General features: G+C 41.9%; 1 protein-coding gene across 3 annotated transcripts; it reads right to left on the bottom strand.

The window, feature by feature from the left end:
• Positions 1-1,220: 1,220 nt before the first annotated feature.
• Positions 1,221-17,116, bottom strand: coro1cb (coronin, actin binding protein, 1Cb). Of its 3 annotated transcripts, none has more exons than XM_005735220.1 (11): positions 14,786-17,116; positions 8,223-8,422; positions 5,792-5,914; positions 5,398-5,527; positions 5,001-5,182; positions 4,791-4,910; positions 4,359-4,463; positions 4,113-4,258; positions 2,903-2,960; positions 2,538-2,780; positions 1,221-2,210 (listed from the first exon to the last, which is right to left on the bottom strand). In XM_005735220.1, the coding sequence occupies exons 1-11, from the start codon at positions 17,100-17,102 to the stop codon at positions 2,091-2,093; spliced, it is 3,744 nt and encodes a 1,247-aa protein (XP_005735277.1). In that variant the 5' UTR covers positions 17,103-17,116; the 3' UTR covers positions 1,221-2,090. The 3 variants fall into 3 exon arrangements, with proteins under 3 accessions (XP_005735277.1, XP_005735278.1, XP_005735279.1); XM_005735221.2 differs by lacking the exon at positions 14,786-17,116 and adding an exon at positions 11,297-11,660; XM_005735222.2 differs by lacking the exon at positions 14,786-17,116 and adding an exon at positions 11,579-11,646.
• Between the last annotated feature and the right edge of the window lie 5,430 nt (positions 17,117-22,546).

Below are 22,546 nucleotides of genomic sequence, written 5' to 3'. Positions count from 1 at the left end.
TGGCAGTGGTCCACAGAGCTGCGTGTTGGCTCTGCACAGAACTAACCCATAACTGTCCCTGCCCCTTTATACTAAAACAGTTGATCGCAAACATTTCTTCTGACATTCCCCATCTTTACAAGGGTCAAGATATTTAAAGTCAACACTACAGCAAAACCAAATTCTTAATTTTCCCTTTAAAAATCATTTTAGTTCAGCTTAGCATAGGTTAGTCCTCCACTTCTCCCCTGTGGAGGCTCTGTGCTCTGCCCTCATAGTTTGAGAACCTCTGTTCTGAAAGCAGAGCCCAAAGTTGGAGCAGGAATCTAGTCCCTCCTCAGACCACTTCACAGGTTACTTTAGATTTCGAAAAAACACAGCCTGACCTTTTCTTTAAAGCATCACAGTGCCAAGGGGCCTCCTGGATTATCATTATTGGTCTATTTACACATTAGAGAATTGTAATAAAGGTGCTGGTCAGCTCAGAGTACAGGTTAAATGATCTTGATGATCATGGGGGCCCACAGGCCATTGTAGTGCTAGCACTGGTACCAAGCCTGGATAAATAGGAAGGGCATCCTCCATTAGACTTCCATTGAGTATCAGCTGAGGCCTACAATAACAATGACTACCAATGATACTGCTGTGCTAGTGGAAGCTGTGCTACTGTTGACTAAAAACAAAGGAGGAGAGGAAGAAGGTATGCATGGAGGCAGCGAGAGAGGAGGGAAGACAGGAGTGTGGAGGCGAGTGATTTGAAATGTAGGGACTACAAACGACACAGAATATAGATCCGCCAGGCAGGAGGAGAGGAAGACCACAGAAAAGATTCATGTACATGGTGAAGGACGACATGTAGAGGACTGGAGCGCGGGGGAGCAGATGGAAGCAGCCAAAGGAAGATGATTTCAGCCAAGTAACAACACATTTGAATGCTAAATGTTGTGAAATAACTACAGCTGTCACAAGCAAAATGGAATCTGGCAACCTTGTAAGATTACCTTGATCTTGTAAACCTGAGATGTAGGAAAGTGGTAGAAATGCTAAATAGTATCACACTTACAGCAGTCATCAAATGTCCTTCTTGCCAACAGTGACTGATGCGCAGTGCGTCTCCAGATGAGGCCTGTAAAACTAGCCTGAAATGCTACGCTTAATTTTTCAGTGTGAGAACTTGAATGAGACAGCATGATGGGTTTGGATTGACGCACCAAAAGGATCAGAATAAACGGAGGCAGGTGGAGGGTTCCCATGTGTAAAATCTTTATTATGTGCACAGAACTGTTCGTCAGGGGGAGGGGTTTGAGTGAAACACGAGCTGGGTGAGTGGTCCCTTCCCAACACCAATATACACTGGAGAGGGCAACCTTTGACCCTTGACAGTGACGAGAGGCACCACTACATTTGCACAACATTTACACCAGAGAGATGCACCCCTCCCACCCCTCTCCCTCGATTAAAACCCCAGTTAAATTTAAAGCCCAGAAGATCAGGAATAAAATGTTTTTTTAAGAAGGGATTCTTTCACATTCATAAATCTGATGGATTATCATTGAGCAAACTGATGGGAGGAAGAAGCATATACTGTTTAAAAAAACAAAAAACAATCCAGGTTGGCTTTATCATTCTACCAGGCTGTGACTGGAATGTACAACAGGAGAAAGAAAACAAAATGTAAAAGCAGTGCATGAAATGGCACACAATCCATATTTGGCAACACAAAAATGAACAATGGAAATACTGATGCTACATACAGTTGTAGAGTACAAACGTTACATAAGAACCACAATTTGAAAAAAACAAAACAAACAAAAAAACAAAGAAAATAAAAGAAATTAAGACTGTTCCTTCAACAAAAATGTCTTTGCTTCAGATGTGAACACGGGCTGCGAGAGTTTTTCCTTTTCCCGCCGTGCTGTCGGGGCGAAATGTGAGACAGAAGGCTTTGATGAGGAAAGATAAAAAGTTCATCTTGGAATGTGGGCTTGGAATCGTCACGGGGACGATGCCAAGCTCGATGAAGCCGAATCTGTTGAATTTGGCCGTGGCTGACCCCATCTGGTCGGTTCTCTCCCTAAAAACGACGAGTGGTCCTGGGAAGGGGCCGCGTCTTACATGGCGACCTTTGCGACCTGCTCTTCCAGTCTGGCGATGCGACGGTCCTGAAGGATGACGCGGTCCCTGAGCGACTTGAACTCTCGGAGCACCTCTTCCAGCTTGTCTTCCATTTTCTGGTCAAAAAACACAGAGTGAGTTAGCTCCATGAAGCCATTTAAAAACGTCGTTTATCATTTTAAACATTTAAACAACTTTTTGGAAACAGTGATTTTTTATTTTTATTTCTTGACTTAGAGACCCTGCAGCAGTTAACATTTTCCTTTGCTGTCACACTCAATTGTGACTCCAACACCCGAGTATGTGCTGATCCATAATTTTAGTGAATTGTTCCAACCATAATAATTACTGGGATCGGAGAATTGAAAAGTCAGCTAAAAGAGGGAGCAGTAATGAGACGACGTTACACAACACAGATTCGGCTTTTCAGTCCCGACACTCACTACTGAGGATTGTGGAGAAGCGTGCTTCTGGACAGTCGGGACATTTTCCACTTTTGTGGCCGGCTTGCTCTCCAGAACATTCGTCTTGACCACTTTCAGGTCCCGGTTCTTTGTGGAGACGTAGCCATCTTTCAGTGAGATCAGGATGGGCCCACCGTTCTTGCCCGCAAACCACTCCTCCGCCTCCAGGGAGGGATCAGGGCCGGCCGTGTCTGGGTACAGGTCGTCCTGGAACAGATCCGACTGGGCAGGTGCAGATGATACAGGGAGAGAAAAAAAAACAAAAACAAATGTTGAGGAGGACCTGGTCTTTAGAGCAGCAAAGGAAGCACAGCAGGCAGGTAAAGCTATATAAACAGACTTACCTTACGTGGGACTGTCATGATGATTGGTTCGCATTTTCTCTCGTGTAATTTGTAAAACCTACAGAGAAAGTTAATATTAGACAAGAATACGAGCTGTCAGAGGAGCAAAAATATCAAAAGAAGTCCTACTTCTAGTTTCTAAAGCAGGGTCAGGGACTAAAATCGGACAGCTTTAGACAATATAAAGGGGGACATAAGCTTGGGACTTTTAACTGCATTTTCATAAGTTTTACAGCTTTTCCAACTGATAAAAGCCTTCCACATTGATGTAATATGAATGAATGCCAAAGCAATAGACATTTAAACATTTGAATAAAAAGATGTCACTATTATAGAAGTTTTTTTCCCCCCTTATGGCTTTACAGTAAAAACAAAACAAAAACTTTCCATTATGTTAAATGAGTTTTACATGAAGTCTAAAGTGTGAATATTTTGATACTGAACATCTGTGGATTGTTGGTCACACAAAATATTATCTGAAACACAGATTTTGCTGCTTTGGGCTTAGAGTGAAGTTTGGATTAAGCTAAAAATAGAGTTATGAACTTAACGCACTTGTTTTGCTGGCATAAATAACCACCACATCTACATACACACACACATTTTCTATGGTATACCACAACTACATTATTTATAAAAAAATATATTCTGTGATTCCCTCAACTGTGAGTCACATCTCCTTGGGGACTTTCCACTTTGAGAATTACTGGTAAATCTAATTTGGGGAGGCTGCGGCTCTGGAGGTAGAGCAGGTCGCCTACCAATCAGAAGGTCGGCGATTCGATCACATGTCTACATGTCGAGGAACCCCAAGCTGCCCCTGATACACGCATTGGAGCGCAAGTGCGTAAATGTTGGGGATTAGCCTTAGAAGAAAAAAGAAAAAAAAAAGCCCTTCTATGCATTTAAGGGTGAATATGTAGAAAGAAGGTCCTTTGAGTGCTCAGTCGACTCACAGACTTGCTCGTCTCAATAAACACGTCCATCAAAGACTCATCAGGCAAGCTGTAGTAAATTTTTGACAGAAAATAAAACTAATGATATTTCCTTTATATTTTTATTTTATTTTAGTTATTATTTAATTTAGCTTACTTTTTTAACATGTCTCATATTCCTTTTAATGAACTAAAATGGGTTTTCACATTGAATCGTAGTTTTTAGTTTATTTCTAGTTAACCTTGGACATCGAGTAGAAATATTATTACTGTACCTTGCTATTTCACATTTGTTGACATCCAGACCTCTTTTTGGCATGTACCCCATGCCCCTCTGGGGCTCCTTGGTGGAAAAGGTGTTGAGGTAGTGAACGAATGGTGCCTCATCAGTTATCTCAAAGTACCGAATGCTGCTGTCACCCTGAGGACACATTCACAGCTTAAAGTTAAGTTTGTGAAAAGAGTGATAAAGGGTCATTCAAATAAAAAGAAAAGCATTTGTAAATAAGAGGTTGATGTACCTTTCCACACAGGTAAACTATGTTGGTGTCGGGGTCATAGAAGGGCAGCAGGACTCCATTACTGGTGTCCATCTCTTGAACACATATTGGTTCATCCATGCTATCCTGGAAACATAAAATTCCTCCCATGTAGTGACAGCATAGTGTCGGATAACATTTACAGATCTAATAGATCTGCCCCTGTTAGACTTTGATTTGACTGCCCCCAGCTGGAGATGAGGTGTCATAGCCTCAGAGTACAGATAAATGCTCCTCCTGTACCAATCAGGACAGGAGAAACTGACGATGGCCCTGATATTTTGACTTGTATTATTGGACAGAAAGCAAAATTCCCTAACCTTAACATTACTTTAAAAGACAGGAGTGTCGTGAGGATAACAGTGTAATGTGATGTATCAGTGTGTTCAGTATTAAATGACTTCAGTGACATACAGTTTTCCAGAGGGCTAGCTGGCGCTCGCTCATGCGGCTGAATCCAGTGGTGAAAATGTTTCCATCTGCTAAAAAGATTGCTCTCATTGGCCGAGCTCCCTCGTGAGCTTTGTCCTTCTCCTTAAAACAGAAACACACTGGTCAGGTTTGGCGATCAATGCTTTGAAGTGAAGCGCTACGGCCCCCGAATCCCTCAGGGCTTTCACTTACCGCCACAATCTTTTTTTTACGAGGGTCAATGACGCGGACCTTCTTGTCCTTGCAGGCGGTGCAGAGCAGGCTGCCGTTGCGGCTCCAGCTGACACTAAAGATAACATCAGGGTGCATGTCCTCCAGGTTTATCATAGCCTCTCCTGTGCCCACATTCCAGATGATGATCTGATTGTCACACCCTAAAATGGACACGCACAGTGTGAGTGCACACGCCTCTTTGTCCGAGTTTATTTTCAGCACTTTACACCACACGGAGCAATGCAACGACGGTAGGGGGTCGAGATAATCGGTCAGATCTGGAGTTCAGCTGTGTGCAGAGGATGAGTTACCCATGCAGGCAGCATTACTGCACTTGGAGGGAATGGATTGTTCCAAAGCTTCAGGTAAAGGTTACCTGCGCTGAGAAGAACATTGCGTGCGGTGGGGTGCCAAGACACAATGCCAACCCTTTTAGAATGGCCCTCTAACACAACCACAGGCTCTGAAAGGGGAGATTCCAGTCCGTTCTCAGGTATCTGCCAGACCTACACCGGACAAAGAAAGTTAGAGAAAATCTGCTGAATAAAGATCTTTTTAAATAAATATTACACAGAAAGTAGTGCAAGTTTTACAGCGGTACATTAACTCCATTCTAGTTTATAACAACATCCTATTTTCTCTTATATTATACAGCACATAGTTCACAATACATAAACTGTAAAGGGCAACTGCACTTAAAGTACTGCTCTGTTAAATACTAAAGCATTAACCATAAAAACCCCAAGAAAAATCAAATGTCATGTTCTTACCATGACTGTGCAGTCCTCCGAGCTGCTAGCAATGACATGGTCATTATGAGGACACCACTCGATGTCCAACACTGGGCCTGTGTGACCACATACTGTCGGGTAGGCCTTGTCTATACGGCCAGTCTACAACACACAGCACAAGCTTATTATAAAGAGGTCAAAAAGTGTAAGCTAAGGCAGCGCAGTCAAGTCTAGCTAGCTGATAGGAGTTAAAAATAGGCAAAAATTGCCAACAGAAGCGATTCAGTCCTGTTGAATTTTAGTAGAAGACACATGTTCATTCACAAAAGTCTGTTTAATCACATTTAGTCCTTTACAACCCGTAAAAAGAGCACCTAACATTTCACGATGTTTTCCAAAGACTGAATTCATTTGTGGCCGAAGTGGAGGTGGTGAACTTTGATATTCAGCTGCAAAACAACTTGCTGCAGACGGGAGATTAGTTTAATGCTTTTTGGGTATTTACTTAAAACCTGATATCCAAGTATCATTTCTGTCTTTTTCACATGACTCAAAGTAAAAGCACTTTACTCCAGATGTAGGACACTGAGCAGCGACTATAACCTAATCATCCAAGCAGCCTAAAATAATGTCAGAGCAGCTGTCCTCTGTGTGGATTATGTGTTGACTGATACAGCTGTAACATGACACAAACTGAATGCCTTTAGAATTGTGCAAATTTAAACATTGATTATCTATGGGCTAACAGCAGGGGCGCACTGAAGAGCCGGTATTCATGGTTAATTCATGGTTCTGAATGACAGAGTGTGCTGCAACACCCCCTGTGCCTCTGGGTAAGCTTTACACTCTCAGTGTCCAATTTTTGAACCAGGAACAGTTTTCTAAAAGATTTTTTTTCCGACCTGACATTTAAAGCCACAATTTTTGCCTTTGATATTAAGACCAAAAACATTTGCAATGTCATTATGAAACACCCCAATCACATCATATCCATAAGTTCAAATGGGCCTTCAGCCGAGTTCCCAGCTGCGCTGGTCTGAGTATTTAAGAAACTGCTGGTCTACTAGGGTTTTCCCTGTACAACTATCTCTTGGGTTTGCAGACAATGAGAAACTATCCAGTGAGCAGAATTTCTTTGGGTGGAAATATTTTGGTGATGTCAGCAGTTAAAAAATCAATTTAAAAATAATCTGTTAATATATACCAGATCAAACCTTGAAGCAGATGTGCTACACCAGCAGAAGACCAAACCAGGTGTCACTCCTGTCAGCTCAAAACTAAACTAAAACAAAATGAACCCAATATACACAGCTTCCACAAAGTTGGACAACAGAGTGGAAAAACACTTCTTGCTCTGATGAGTCTCAGTTCAGGTGATAGAGTTAAAATTCAATCTAAACAACATGGTGGGGGCGTAAAGGTACAGGAAACGTTTTCTTGGGAGACTTTGGGCCCCTTAGTACCAACTGACCATCATTGAAACTCCACAGCCTGCCTGAGTGTGCCCATCTTCTTTTGGCTCTTCCCAGCAGGATAACACACCATGTCACATATCTCAAATGGTCTCCACAGTCACCAGATCTCAGCCCACCCTGCTTAAGGTGGTCCAAGATTCTCGTACTAGAGGGCGATCGTGACTCAAGAGTTGGCAGTTCGTCTTGCAATCGGAAGGTTGCCGGTTCGAGCCCCGGCTCGGACAGTCTCGGTCGTTGTGTCCTTGGCCATCACGCCTACTGGTGATGGCCAGAGGGGCCGATGGCGCGATATGGCAGCCTCGCTTCTGTCAGTCTGTCCCAGGGCAGCTGTGGCTCCACTGTAGCTTGCCTCAATGTGAGAGTGAATGAATAGTGGAATTGTAAAGCGCTTTGGGGGTCTCGAAAAGCGCTATATAAATGCAATCCATTATTATTATTATTATTATTATTACTACTAGTACCTAATAAAGAGGCCGGTGAGCATATCTAGTTATAGAACTTAGAATTTCTTTGATGTTGCGCCCAGACAGGTGCTGCTTATATGCAAACATTCTCTCAGTAGATCAACTAATTGGTGGTCACTGAGATCCCCCCAATCTTGTTTTTCTTGCAATTATTATTGGTGAACTCCGAAATGTAACAATTACATATATTCTTATTCATGAGGTGCGTAAAGTATAACAGCTTTCACACTGTTGTTCAGTAGCTGTTTCTATCTATTCAGTGTTGTCGTGGTGTTAGCTTGTTTGGCCAGTTCTGAATATGAATTACCACTTGGATACTGTGAGCTGCATTTAAAGTGAAAAAACGCTGCACTATCATATCACATGAACATCATTTGAGGGACATTTTGTAACAAAATGATTTCCCACCACAGCGGAAGAAAGAACATCACAGATCACATCACACGACTGCACACTTCTATTCTCTCTTATATCATTTAAATGGATCTGCCCTCATAACTCTTTGACACCGATGGAAGCAAGGCATCTCACCTTTTGGAGAGGAAGTACAAGAAAAGCACCTCCCCCGCTGGCCTCTATGATGATGGCGACAAACTTGGGGTTGACGGCACAGAAGGAGCTATCCCACGTGACCCTGGACACGCGGATGTCATCGTAGCACTGGTCGTTCCTCACGGCCTGGCCGAACACGTGACGGAACTTGCTCTGTCGCACAACTCGCCGCATCATATCTGCAGAGAGGATGTCAGGGTTTTGTGCATTTTGCAGGCAAATGTTCTAATTAAATGACGACAGTTTGCTACACAAGTGAAAACCAAGTGGCCTCTTGGTCTGCACAAATCTGACAATTACCTCAGATTTGTGCAGACTGGTAAACGCACTAAACCAAAGTTACCTCGGGGTAACTTTGGTTTAGTGCCAGCACAGACTCTCATCTCACATTATGCTCATTAACAGTGACTAAATTTGGTCCTGTGCATGCAGAGGAAACAAGTCGGCTCTACCTACTGGCAAATGCTATGAAGTTAAACCATAGAAGAAGACGCATCTTGCATGCCGAGTGTGACACGTACACATTAGATGGGTATATTAAAAACAACCCAAGGCGGTTCATTTCAAGTCTTAAACATGTACATACAAAATGTATTTTGGGTCTATTGATTCAGATGCAGCAACGAAAGTTCAGCCCCGTCATCGCGGATGTTATATTTTTAAAGTGCTGCATCAGTTCCTGTGAGCACACCACAGATGGCCTGTTGTTGCTCCAAGATTCTGGATATGATCTGAATTGTTGATGCACGCTGGAGCTCTGTGTGTCTTTAAGCACATTACCCCCGTGTCTTATTGAATTCAGCCCAAGTCATCAGGTAGTAAGTGCAGACATCTCATGAAGTTAACCCTGGCTTGTCTTAGGCACAGTCTATTGTAATTCCTAAACTCTCGGTATTCAGGACTTTTATTCCGTTTTAGTGACAGGCTTTATTGTATAATTATGTGGGAAACATCCTGTCTCAGGACAGTAATTAAGGTGCCAGTCTGAACCGACTGAGCGTTACACAAGCTGCAGGCTTTCTTTTTTCCCTCTTGACATCCACAGGTCTGTCAACACACCAAACCCACCTGCTTTCACACGTCGAGCCACAGATTCTGAAAATGGAAAGCTGAATCACGCATTATTTTTGACTACCATCATTTTTTGGCAGTTTAGTTAAAAAAAACAAAAAACAAAACAGCTTTGCAAATAAGTTTTCCAGAGTTTTACTGATTTTAAAGACATTTAAAGCAGAATGAGCTGCTCCAGTCTCACCAATCTCAATGTGTCAAGATAAGATTGACGCTGTAAAGATTATTATACACCCACACTGAATAGATGTCTTTGATTATTCAGGCTGGTTAGACTTCAGGACTGTGCGCATGTGTACAGATCAGGACTGACTGACACTCTTCTGTAGTTTTGCTGCGTCACGTATAATAATGTGGCTGCTTTTTAATTCATATTTAGTGTGTAAATAACTACCTCACCAGCCACAGTTTATACTGCCCATATGGAGAGCACTGATAATGCCTTAAAAGCACTTCTATCTGCAAATATTATCACACCTTTGTGCAATATAAGGAAGTGGTGAATTGCTCTTCCTAGAAATACAATGCTTGCTCTGGAAATTCCCATGGCAATTCCCAAAGCTGCAAACACTGACCACATTGCTGCAGGGCTGCATAATGCTTGAACAGCAAAGCGCTGCTGTTTACAGCCTATCGGAACAGCATGTTCCCTCAGTCAATATTAGATCTCCATTCAGCAGCAGTCACCTTCACTCCACATATTCACCTGACAAGATGAGATGCCTCACAACCCCGCAGGCTTTAGTTGATGCTACTTATTTAAAATGATGCTCTCTGCCCTCCACCACCCAACCCCAGCACACACATCACTGAGCGTCATGATGGTGGCCTTACAGACAGCAGAGCACACAGTATTTAGCCTTGACGCTGCAGGTAAAGACTAGTACTAACATTTTGTGGTCCGAGAGTCAGAAGGGGGACAGTTTGGTGTGTGATGCTAAAAAGACTCAGTCAGCAGCCCCCCAAGGTGTGTGGCCTCCCTGGCTGCTATACTCACAGTCTGGGCAACTGTGATTAAATGGGTGTGTGCGATACTGCCACTTTAAATCCAATTCAGCTTTTGTTTATAATAATGGCCACATACATGGGATATATATTTTAAAATTAAAGGCTGAGTATTTCATGTACGTCGTATTCATTGGAGGCTCTGTGCTAGCGTTAAACAAAGGTTGCTGGCTAACGTTAGCCGACACAACCACAAAGCTCCGCATGTCCCCTCCGCCCCCCGCTCTCCTCTTTAAATCAGTTATATTAATAATTTTATTTAGCAGTCAATGTTCACTTGTGATTTTAGATGACCTCTTCAGACTCTTAAAAGTAGATAGTTACCGTTATTTAAAAGCTTTACGTGCCATTAGCAAACCGGCTTTAAAGAAGAAGAAAAAGAGGATGGGGGGTGGACATGTGTGTTTTGGTCAGTATAGGGTTTTGGGGGAGCATTCCCCAGAGATATCCAAGAAACACGGCACTAAGCGAAGTTTAATCTAAGCTTTAACCAAATACGGTGTAACAGACTAAAATTTATACGGTTCAGGGGAAGGTGATAACCGCAGACACTGTTCCGCCGCACTGCCGGGGAGGGGGGGGGAGCTCGGCAGCTGTGCCGGTGGGCCGGGGCTGGGTCACCAGCAGCGGCGGGCACGCAAGCGTTTCACCGCCAGCGAGTAGGAGGCGACGGGCGGGGAGTGTTTTTCCTCACACATGCGGGGTTTGTGTGTGGTTCACTCAGCGTTTACCGGGGACGAACTACCGCTGCTCTAGCTGGGCAGCGCGTTTTGCATCCTAACGGCTAGCTGCTAACAGTTAGCTGCGGTGGAGCTCTGCCAGCTGACGCAAGTGCAGATATTTCCACCCAAAGGTTTTTTTCCCCCCTTCTTTTTTGGCTGCTCCCATTCTTAAACCCATCCAACGAGCTACACAGATGCTGCACAACAAACCACTGATATATAACACGCAAAATGCACAATGTCACTCTTTCTTACCTCCTAAATCTATGCAAGATTTTTCGTACGCACGGGGAAGGGGAGGGGGGGCAAATCAATCACAACACATGAATGTGGTAGTTTAGGCGGGCCCTTATCCTGCAGGACGTTGCTAGTATCCCTTGACTTCACCACCAAAAAAAAGAAAAAAAAGAAGCCCAGCCGCAATGCTCTTATTCCCCTTTCTTCACTGCAGATGGGTAGCCAGAGGCAATTTAAAAAAATTTAGTGGTATTTCAGGATGCCAGATGGCAAACAGAGCATCTCCAGCTCGGTCCTCACCTGCGGAAGTCTAGTATTCGTCTATTCTCATCTCGTTATTGAATTCAATAGAATACGCTGACGACCGGCTACGGCACATGCGCAAATGAAAAGTCGGATTTTTTTTCTTTGCTTCTGAATAAATGGGATGGGGTTTGCTGGAAAACTGGGTGTCTTCACTGTATCCGCGTGTTTCTGTTTAAGGAGACATTCTGAAAATATTCGTTTGGCGCAAAAAAAATGTGGAAAAGCAGGAGCATCTTTTGTGTGAGGGTCCCTCCCCTCCCCCTCCGTCCCATTCCTCCCACCTACCAGCCTGTCCTGTCCAAAAACATGAAAAAGAAAGGACGAGCGCTCATTAGTACTGTTCTGTACTTTTGGTATTGATCCACTATCAAGTAAATACAGGGCCAGTATTACCGATACCAATACTTTAAACCTATACGGACACCTTATGTTTAATAATCATTAAATCACTGTGATTTTTTACTTTCCACAATGCCTTTCAATTTTTTATGTAGTTTGAAAGGGGATTTTTGATTTATTTTTTTTTATTTTTTTTATTTTTTGGAGACCAGGAATGTAAATATGCCTTTCTTTAAAGCACTTTCGGACAACCTTCGTTGTTTCTGTTATGCTATAGGTACTATAGGCCATAAATAAAATAGACGTGACAGTCGGCACAAAAGGTTCGGACATTTTTCACAGTGGATGTTTAAGGTGTATTGGTTTCATCCTATCGCGTTAGTATCCATCCCATACCAGTGTTGGTATGGATACTATCGATATTTGGATTGATCCGCCGACCTCTCGCACCCAGTCTAACAAGGGGAATCAGCCATTAAATGCTGCCTTTGTTGAATTCAGTGACTATATTTTCACTGAACATATTTAACCTCCTAAGACCTGAACTCTTCCACGACATGCATTTTTAATTTCTCTTTGATATTTGGGCTGATTGGGGCCTGATGAATGTAGAAACAAAGAATTTTTGTTTTTTAGAAAAATGAGAGCCACATATGAGGATATTCATTTAAAATTTTGATAGAACAGTAGCAGTATAATGTCCTTGTAAGTGGATATCAGGCCCATGTAGAGCAAAATTTAGTATTTTGGTCTAAATAACCCAAAATGTGATGTCCACATATGTGGACGACAGGTCCTAGGAGGTTAAAGCAAAGTACAGATGAGCTAAGTACAGATGGGGACACAAGTATCATCTCCTCCCCCATGAGATTGAAAGTTTTTGTCAAAATTTTCTAAACAAAAACTGACCTTTTTATTGACCACAGCACAAACCACTGGTATGCAATGATGTGCTTTAATGTTATAGGTTGTAAAATCAAGTTAAAACTGAGGGTTATCTTCCAGTTTACACACAGTATAAAAACACCGGCAAGGGTTTGACCTGTCACTTGAGAAAACATTGTGCCAAAAACAAAAGAAATCAGTTTGGGCTTGAGAAAAAAAAAAGATTCTCTCAAAGCAGGAGATGGATATACAAAGTTATCACAGTGTTGCCAAGCTGGAATGGGAGCTAAGGTGGGAAGCACAATATGTCAAAGACTCTGGAAAGAAAATTAGAAAAAGACACGAATAAAGACCCCAGAACAACTGCCAGGACATCAGTGAATGACTTAGCAAGGTTGAAAATTGTAGTCTCAAAGAAGACAACCACTTGAACCCTGCACAGGTAGGGACCGTGAGGTTGCAGAGCAAGAAAAATTCCACTTCTGCAGAAGAGACTCCTTCAAACCAGAGTTAAGTAATGCCAAGGACAACCTGGAGAAAGATTATGAATAATGTAAATGTGTTCTTTGGTGAGATGAGACCAAACCAAACTTTGGCCACAGAGAAGGGAGAATCATACAACCCAAAGAACACCGTCCCTATAGTGGATCATGGTGGTAGAAGTGGGCATTCTTCAGTGTGTCTGGAACTGGACAGCTCATTAAGGTGGGAGCACTCATGAAGAAAAAGTATGTGTGAAGATTTTGAAAGAAAAACTCAAGCAGTCAGCAGCAAAACTGGATCTAAGTTGTCGCTTTGTCTTCCAACACGACAACGACCCAAAACATACGCCGCTTCACGTGAAGAACTACCTCCACATTACTGATGTATTGCACAAATGAGAAAAATCTGTGGCATGAACTAAAGAGCGAGGTTCATGCCACAAGACGATCAAATCTGGACGAGCTTGAGTGATTTGCCAAAGAAGAATGGGCTGGATTTGCTGAGGAGATGTGTGTTTGATTTGTCCTCATCTGTAGATGTTTGTGATAGAACCAGTTTCCCTTATTGCTAGTTGATGCCTAAAATAAAGGGTTCAGTTGTTTTTATGCAGTCTAGTAATTACATGTCTGATTCAATTTTTTTTTTTAAGTTGTTATTGACCTTTGGGACAGATAAGAAAGTAACAGGCCTATTTCAGGCCTTTCATTCCCATCATCATGTCTTCATAAAGGTCAACACTGACTTCTCATTAATTTCTAATGCTGCATTTCCAATTTCTTTTCCCGCTTGTTACATAAGGACAAGGGCTTTGGAGCCTATCCCAGTATGTGTCAACAGAAGTTGGGGGAAAATCATGGACAGTTTCCAAGACTGCCACTGGGATTATAAGGTGGTCTATTATATTAATATTCACATTAACACCTCAGGGTTAACTAGAGTATGTGGTTTGTGACTGCTGTTCATTACCTAGACCTTATTGTAGACTTCTGTTTCACTCAGCATGAGTAAAAGGCTTGCTGTAAATAGAGCTGTAAATAGAAATGGAGCTGTTTTTGGTTATTGCTTTTACCTCTTCAAAGAAATATCTAGCTCCACTACTCATCAGCCTCCTGCTAACTCTATCTGTCAACTGTTTACTCCTGTCCACAAGAGTTATGACGTTAAAGGTCAGACTTAAAACCAAAACAAACTACTTAAAGAGGCCAAAAGGACACTTCTTAGAGCTGCAGGAAACTGCAGCGAATTCTTCTCTGGGTTATCAAATGAAAATATATTATGGAAACACTTTCCCTCAAAATAAGTGGCACTCAAGCACATCAGTCTTAATCAGCCCATCGTTATGTAGACAACCATGACCTTACTTTGAACATAAATGTTTGAATTGATCAAACGACACTTCTAGTAGATTTCATATACCACGAGATAACTATTTTAAGTGAAAGTCAACATTATTGCTTGCATAAATGGTTTGATAGAATATATGTAAGAACTTACCTTTCTTTGGAGACTGTTGCACTTCTGCTGGCCTTTCTTTGGATTTCTTTGGGACATCAAAGGCGTTCTTCATTTGGGATACTTTGATGCTCGGACTCTGCTCTGACACACGAACTGGAGCTTTGGACCCTTCAGGTCCCCGTCCGGCCTGATGTCTCTGCATTTGGTTTGCTTCTCTGATAATTTTTGCCACAGGCTTGTAGGAACCAATCTCACTGCCATTCCCTGCATCTCTCTCAGTGCTGCGATCACTTATATCTCTATGGTAAGCATAGTTAACGTGGTTATGGTCGCTGACCTGTGTGTGGACTGTTTCAGGTTGGACCTCTGGGTCTATTTCTTTTTTCCCTGAAGACGCAGGGTTTGGTCTTTCACCTTCATTCTCAGCTGTGACCTCCGGTTTGGGAAGTGTCTCAAATGGATTCGAGGGCTTTTGTGCGTAGGGTGGAGGTGACCATTTACTTCTGGTCCGTCTCTCTGGGAATACTCTTTTCTGCCACATGTCCAAGTTTTGTGTCTCTTCCTCTGGAGACAGATTTGCCATTCGCACACAGTACTCGAAGTCAATCATATCTCCATACCGGTCATCCATGTGCCTCAGTGAAAGATGGTCCCAAGGGCTAAGGTCAGCAGAGAGTCGACGAATGTTAGCTGGCACAGTGTAAGTGCCCTTTTCATCCCACAGTAAGCACATGTCCTGATTAGCTAGAGTGCTGCACGGAAGGTCTCTGTTAAAATGAAAAGTGTGCCTCCTCTTGACCCTCTCCTCTGAACGCAGGTGTTCCTTTCCTCGTTTTTGCACATCTGTAGACATTAACTGTGCAGTTTTCAGCTTTATAAATGGATTTTTAGGCTTTTTGGGAACCGGTGGCGGTGGACCTTTGATTTTGGGCTTTTCTTTTGTCACCGATTCACCTTTGTTAGACGTGGCGTCTGGTGCCATTGTTGAACTGACCGCATTTGTGTCAAGCTGCTTCATCATTGTTGTGTCTCTATTGGGCATCACATGAGTTAAAGGTGGAGGGGTGATGACAGCAGAGAAGCAAACAAGCTCGCTCTCCTTCTTTAGGCTTGCGACCTGTATCTTTCCATCACAGCCTCCATTCTCTGGCAGAGGAGGACTAGGGATCAAATCACATTCTTCCACTGTAAATGGGGGATTGTCTTGCAGTAGCAGTGTTTTAGAGTTGGCTGCTTTGCCAACAGCTTGGCTGTCATCTTTCTTGGTGCATGCTGAAACAATGCCCGTGACCCCTGCTTTAGCCCTCTTATACACAGCCCCAGCAAATCTGTTCTGGTACGACTGATCCACTTGTTGTCTTTGTGCAAGAAACCCCGAACTGTGGCTTTCCTTATCCTGACTTTTGGATTTGTTTAGCGTTGACAGGTGCTCCTGCTGGATGTCAGTAGAAACTTTCTCCTTGGTGTGGTCTCTCAAGTTTTGCTCCCCCTCTGCTATTCCGCTACCAGTTGTCTCACTCTGGGCTCCAGCTCCAACACAACCAGCTCCTTTTAGCTGACACCTGCTGCCTGTCACTTCAGCCAAACGTTGACCCATTTCCCTCTTAAAACAGACCGTGGGTGAAGTCCTAGCATGTGTGTCAGCTCCCATTAAAAGTGTGTCAGAGTTTCCTCTGCTTTTCTTTTCATTACCCTTTTCCCGAGGGGTATTCTTGGAAGGATGTACAAAGTTATCGTCATTGCAGATATCTGGTGTGTCTTCCTTACTTCCTCTTTTATTTAGTGATTCAGGCTTTTCTGTGTTTATCCTGTGCCTCAAAACAATATCGTTTTCCCTTTCCGGTGACGTCCACGTCTCATCCTTCTCAAGAACCACAAAGTCTTCCTCAGTAGTTGGATTGCATGAGGCTGATTTCTCCATGGCTGTAGTCCCAGCACAGGCCACAGCCTTATTCTCAGAGCCTTGCTTTTTGCCAAACGTTTGTCTAGTCTCCTTAGCCCTCGGGACAGTTTTTGACTTCTCTGTATTTCTACTTACTCCACCCACCCACTCTGTCCCAGTGTTCAGAGGGTGCTCCTTCTGACCTAGAGGCCTGATTGGCTGCCCACTTTGAGGGTCTGTCCATGGAGATGTGACTGTGTGCTCCCATGCTTTCCCAGTGGCTAGGCTGCTGCCACTGATCCCACTAATCTCACCAATACCCCACGGGGTGACAAAGCTGCCATCATCCTGCTGTTTGCCCTCGTCTTGTTCTGCTACCTCTGTCTGCTGTGTATCTCCGGTTTGCTCTGAACAGTCAGAGTTATCAAGTGAGTCTTCGTCTTTTTCCGACAGCCTCTCCAGCTTCTGGCCCATGGCTGTTGCTCTGTCTTAGCATTAGGAAAAGAGCGTTAGGGACACTTCAAGATTCAGCATGGCATAATGAAGTCACGCGGATGGCTTGCCTGCCCATCCCAGTGAGATGAAATCACACAACAGACGCTACCATTATCAACTATCTTGAGTCTTTCTCTATTTTTGCATAATCTTCTGCACTGTTCACACCTGCCCTCCTGAGGCCTCTCTCTCTCTATCTCTTCCTATTCTGTCAAAGAGGAATGCTGTGGCGGCTATAATTAAAGTGGGTCTGGCTGCTGCCAATGAGTCAGGAGGCCAAAAAGGAAACACGACGAGTTATATAGGAGGTCAGCTGCCAGGTGCCAAGGTCAGACAAGGCAGTCTGAACAAATCTAATATCACTGAATAAACACATAACACCTAAATCACTACATTAATAAGCATTCAGTAGCATCTAATCCATGTTTTGTATAATTTGTGAGTGCAAGAAAATACATTTTAGTCAAGCTTGTGCCTTTGTGAGGCGTCATGCGCTGTCAATTACTGCTTCTGAGACAAGGCGTGTTTGTGCTGTGCGTGCCTGCCTGCCTTCAGTCTGTCTGTAAATGTTTGTGATTGTTTTGGTGACGGGGTTTAGAGAAAGGTCAGCTGGAATCGTTTGTCCAGGATCTGATGAGAACAGAGTTTAACCACAGACATGATGATGGATGGTGTAAGGTCCATTATTACAAAGGGGAAAACAGCTTAACGGGCTTCAGTGTTATGTGGAATCGGTATTCTTAGCTTTCAGGCAAACCAAGTGCAAAGCAAGGAGAGTGTATTGTTGCATGAGGTAGTTTTGTGCACACACAGACTTCATTTCAAACACCAAATCATGAGCTGCCGCATGAGAAGTTTTCTCACTGAGTAATCGCCATAGTAATACGGATTTTGCTGGCTGAAAAAGGAGTGAGGAAACTGACCGAACCTCTTCAGGATTTGGAATTAATGTACTTCTGCTTCAGCCATTTCACGCCTGAGGAGCACCAAGTGGCTCATCACTTCTTTTAAGCTTGTCTACCTACCTAATAAGATAAAAACAGAACTGTTATCTTTGAACCTTGACCCCTGTTTTAGCTCCCTTCACATAAGATAAAGATTGTGTCGAATCTTTACCAATTAAAAAAAAATTATGTTTGTTTGAATGTAAAAATATATTATTCTGTTAAATAAAGTGATGCTAAAGTGATAGGAAGGTGGTTCATCCAAAAATATGTTTAAATACGTGTCTAAAACTAAATAAATAATGCTCTTAATAATACTGTGAGTGTCTGATGGGAAGGTAGGATGTAATTCATCATTCATCGTTATTTCTCCAGCTCTGGTTATCTGTTATGCGGCTAAAAACAGCTCGACTTGCAGCTTTACTGTATCTAAAGTGTTAAAGTGTTATTTTGGGATGGCTGTGTTACAAGGGCAGCCGGCGGAGGCATCTGTGACACTGACTTTTAAACCCCCACCCCCTCTTCATTTCCCATTCATGTGTCTGTCATGCTTTCAATAGTAGGCACACGGTTTATAAGAGACTTGTGACTTGGAGCACCCAAACTATTAGCCTGGTCTCTGCATAGGCTTTGTTTTTCCAGTTAAAACTACATTACTGTTCCTTTAGAGTGTTAACTCACAAAGTAACAAGCTCAAATTCAAATTCAGACTGTCAGTACAACGGGATGATATTCAGATGCATTATCTAGTCTGACAGTAAAATTTCCATAGCTTTCTGTACGGCTGGTCATAAAAAGGTAAATGGCCTTCAATTTTAAAGGTGGCATGATGGATTTAAATAAACTAAACGCTCCAATAAGGTGTTTCTTAAACTTGAAAAACATTTTCATTAAACATCTACCATACATATGTAATTATATAATTACATATCCATATTAAACATCTAATGATAGTAGATGGTGATACAGCAATGGAGCTTTTCAAAGCTTGAATGAAAATTCTTATGTTGTTAAATGTCTTGAGGCAGTTACATACATTTTTCTACTAGCTTTCTATTGTAGTCTTTACTGTTAATGAATACTTTCTGAAACTATTCTGAATTCCCCTCGAGTAATTAACTGTCCATAGTTTTGAATGTTATCTAAGCACCACTGACATGAAAACACTAAAAATGTTTACAGAAAGCAGATGGAAAGAGGAAGCTACTTACTGAGGGTGATGTTTCAAACAGATGCTTCGCATGCCCGTAGGACTTTGGACTTTTTGCTCCTCCAGCAGTCACCTGCCCTGTGATGTCACACCGTCTTCATTTGACTAATTCAATAAGGGTGCTTTCTGCTCTGTCCATTTGACTAAAAGAGAAAGACAAGACCAGAAGATTTGCTGGTCAGATTTGCTTCATTTCCCTTACATTCTCTTTAGTAGTAACGTACCAACATAACTAGACTGCATCTAAAGAAAAAAATTTTTTTTTTTTTCCACTATAGGTACACCTTACTAGTACCAGGTTGAACTCCCATCAAAACAGACTTATTTTTTCATTGCAAAGAATCAACAAGATGTTGGAAACATTCCTCAGAGATTTTGGTCCATGTTGACATGATAGCGCAGATGCTGCAGATCATAGATGAGACCTCCTGTTCCACCACACCCAAAGGTGTGGAAGCCATTTGTACAAGAAACCAGTATGAGATGATTTAAGCTCTGCGACAGGGTGTGCTATCCTGTTAGAAGCAGCCATCAGAAGATGTCATAAAAGGATGGAAATGGTCAGGAACAATACTCAGGTAGTCTATGGTGCTTAAATGATACTCAATTGATAGTAAGGAGTACAAATAGTGCCAAGAAATGATCCCCTACACCATTACACCACCAACAGCCACCTGAATCATTAATACAAGGCAGGATGGATCCATGCTTTCATCTTGTTTACACCTAATTCTCACCCTATCACTCAAATGTTACAGCAGAAATCAAGACTCCATTTTCCCAGAGAACTGCTGCTCACTGGATATTTTCTTTTTCCCCCCCCAGACCATTCTCTGTAAACACTGGAGATGATTATGTGGGAAAATCCCAGTAGATCAGCAGTTTCTGAAACATTCAGACGAGCCTGTCTGGCACTAACTAGCATGCCACATCCAAAGTCACTTAAATCACCTTTTTTCCACTATTCTCATACTTGGTTTGAACTGCAACAGGTAATCGTAAGCATGTCTTCACACCTAAATATGCAGAGTTGCTGCCATGTGACTGGCTGATTATATTTGTGTTAACAAGCAGCTGAAAGGATGTAACTAACAAAGTGGCTGTTGAGTCTATATGTTTACACAAATGATGACACGCATTGCTAAAATTTTAAACTGAGTTGTTCTTTAGTCTAGTGTGTGTTGTCTACACTGGATGCATGCCAAATCCAACTGATTACACAGATAATGCAGAGGAAATAGTTTATTTCCATGATAAACATTAGACTGGACAACATATTAACAAAATGTAAAAAAAGTGCATACACATGAACATTGGCAATGTACAGTACACAAAAGTTAACAAAAAGCATCAAACGTAACAAAATCTTACTCTCAGGGAGGTTTTTACTTATTTACATCTTCCACTCAAGCTCACGTGCTTTGGGGCTGACTTGTGCTCTATAAATACACTCAAATACCTCAAATAACCCCCCCTCCCTACATTACAATGTGTTTTTAACGTCCTCAGTGCTTGGCTCTTCAGTGGGATTGTCATTTTGAGGCCTGATGCCTGGGACTAATGCAATAAAACAAACACAGCCATTTTCCATAGAGCCTGAAAACTGCCTAAATTAGAGATTATATAAAATATTTTGCGTGGTACAAACACGAGAACTTAATTATGAGTACTTATCAATACACAGTAGCATTTTTAATACTTTCTTCTTAAATATTGACCATGTCTGCAAGCTAATATACTCAAATAGCAAATTGTAGAGAAAAATATGTACAGACTGGTAAATTTCAAAGATAAATTCATCCTATCTAACAGTTTAATGTAAATGATAGTTCTCATTCCAGCAAATAAGGTTCTTCAGCTATTGAACCAATACAATGTACCACAAGTCTCAACAATATCAAACAATTACATCATTATTGGAGGCTATTAATAAATGGAAGTCCACCAAGTGCGTTGAGGGAGAAGATGCTGCTGTAAATGAGCCCGAGTGTGTTTGCATACATTATAATATGTGCTAAGTTATACATTGCAAAGGGTAATGGTTATTATTGGGAGTGAGGTTAAGTAATGTACAAAAAGCCAGACCATCAACACACTCACAGAAAATTTGCAAAGCCTGTGATGCTTTATGTTAGAGCTAAGGCTGAGGTTAAGGCACTTAAATAGAAAAAAAGGGACAAAACCAGCCAAACATAGTGCTGTGGTGCAGGGATGCAGGAATTTTGTCAACCTTAATCAGGTCCATGTGCCAAGAGCTTTAAAATGCTAAAAACTGGCTTAACGTGGAATCCCACCTTTAATACATTAAAGAAAGAGTTTGAAATTTGATAAAGTATGCTTACTTCGACAAAATCAACACCACCTTGGCATTTGATTGGTATAGTCAGAAGCTAGTTAGCGTAGCATGAAAACTAAAAACAACAAAAACAAACAAAAAAAGAAGATTTTTCACATTTTTTAAGTAAGATAATATGTCAAGTAGTGAAATAAATTGGTGGATTACACAGAGACCCATAAACTTAGTTTCTGCTTCCAGTCATCACACTAACCTAAGCTAACTGGATAATGGCTATAGCTTCATACTTACATTAAAGCATACCAGTTTTTTTAGCTCCATATAATATTTCCTTAATCTGTCTTTCACAAACCTTTGCAAGTTCATCACTTGTTACAATTTCTGAATTCAAACTCTTTTCAGTTTGAAGTTGTTCAGTTGCAAGCTCTTTCAATCATCTTGTGTTACGTAACACTCAAATGGCCATGTGAAGGAAAAGACCAGCTTAAATTGAGCACCAAAATATTTTAATCTAATTAGTGGAGCAAACCTGCAGCTCCCTCTGATTCAGTTAGTCCGGGGAGAAAAAGGAACAGAGGTTGCACTGTTGTTCATACTTATCGAATTAAAAACAAACCAAATTTCCACAAAAATAAAGAATAAATGCACAGTTGAAGATAACCAAATGATTTGCATTCGTTCTTTGCACAGTTTTCATTTTTCTTAAGTGCTAAACACAGTAATACATCGTGCACACGCTTTCTCTGCAGACAAACAGGCATCCTTTAGCAGCACACCCAGCGCGCCAGTAAGGGAATCGACACAAGAGCAATCAAACAGAGAATTTTACAGAGAATAAACCTTGTGGCACAGCAACTTTGGATTTGTGGCACACCACTTAGGAAACAGCTTTAAAAAAAAAAAACCAGAAGAAGCCTTAGGCTATGCGACACTGTAAAAAAAAAAAGAACAAAAAAAGAAAGAAAGAAAGTAT

The sequence above is a fragment of the Pundamilia nyererei genome, unplaced genomic scaffold (assembly GCF_000239375.1).
Source record: "Pundamilia nyererei isolate P.nyererei 1_Seehausen unplaced genomic scaffold, PunNye1.0 scaffold00063, whole genome shotgun sequence".
In the NCBI taxonomy this organism is placed as follows: Eukaryota; Metazoa; Chordata; class Actinopteri; order Cichliformes; family Cichlidae; genus Pundamilia; species Pundamilia nyererei.
Note: the sequence above shows the minus strand (reverse complement) of the source record. Positions and strands in the feature narration are given on the sequence as shown.

Bases quoted from the DNA above. Each gene is read 5' to 3' on its own strand.
- coro1cb (XM_005735220.1), bottom strand. From the start codon at position 17,102: ATGGGCCAGAAGCTGGAGAGGCTGTCGGAAAAAGACGAAGACTCACTT. The intron at 5,183-5,397 runs GTAACCTTTACC...TGTCCATTTTAG, and splicing joins CAATGTTCTTCTCAGCGCAG to GGTGTGACAATCAGATCATC. The intron at 2,211-2,537 runs GTGAGTGTCGGG...TTTTTTGACCAG, and splicing joins CTTCTCCACAATCCTCAGTA to AAAATGGAAGACAAGCTGGA.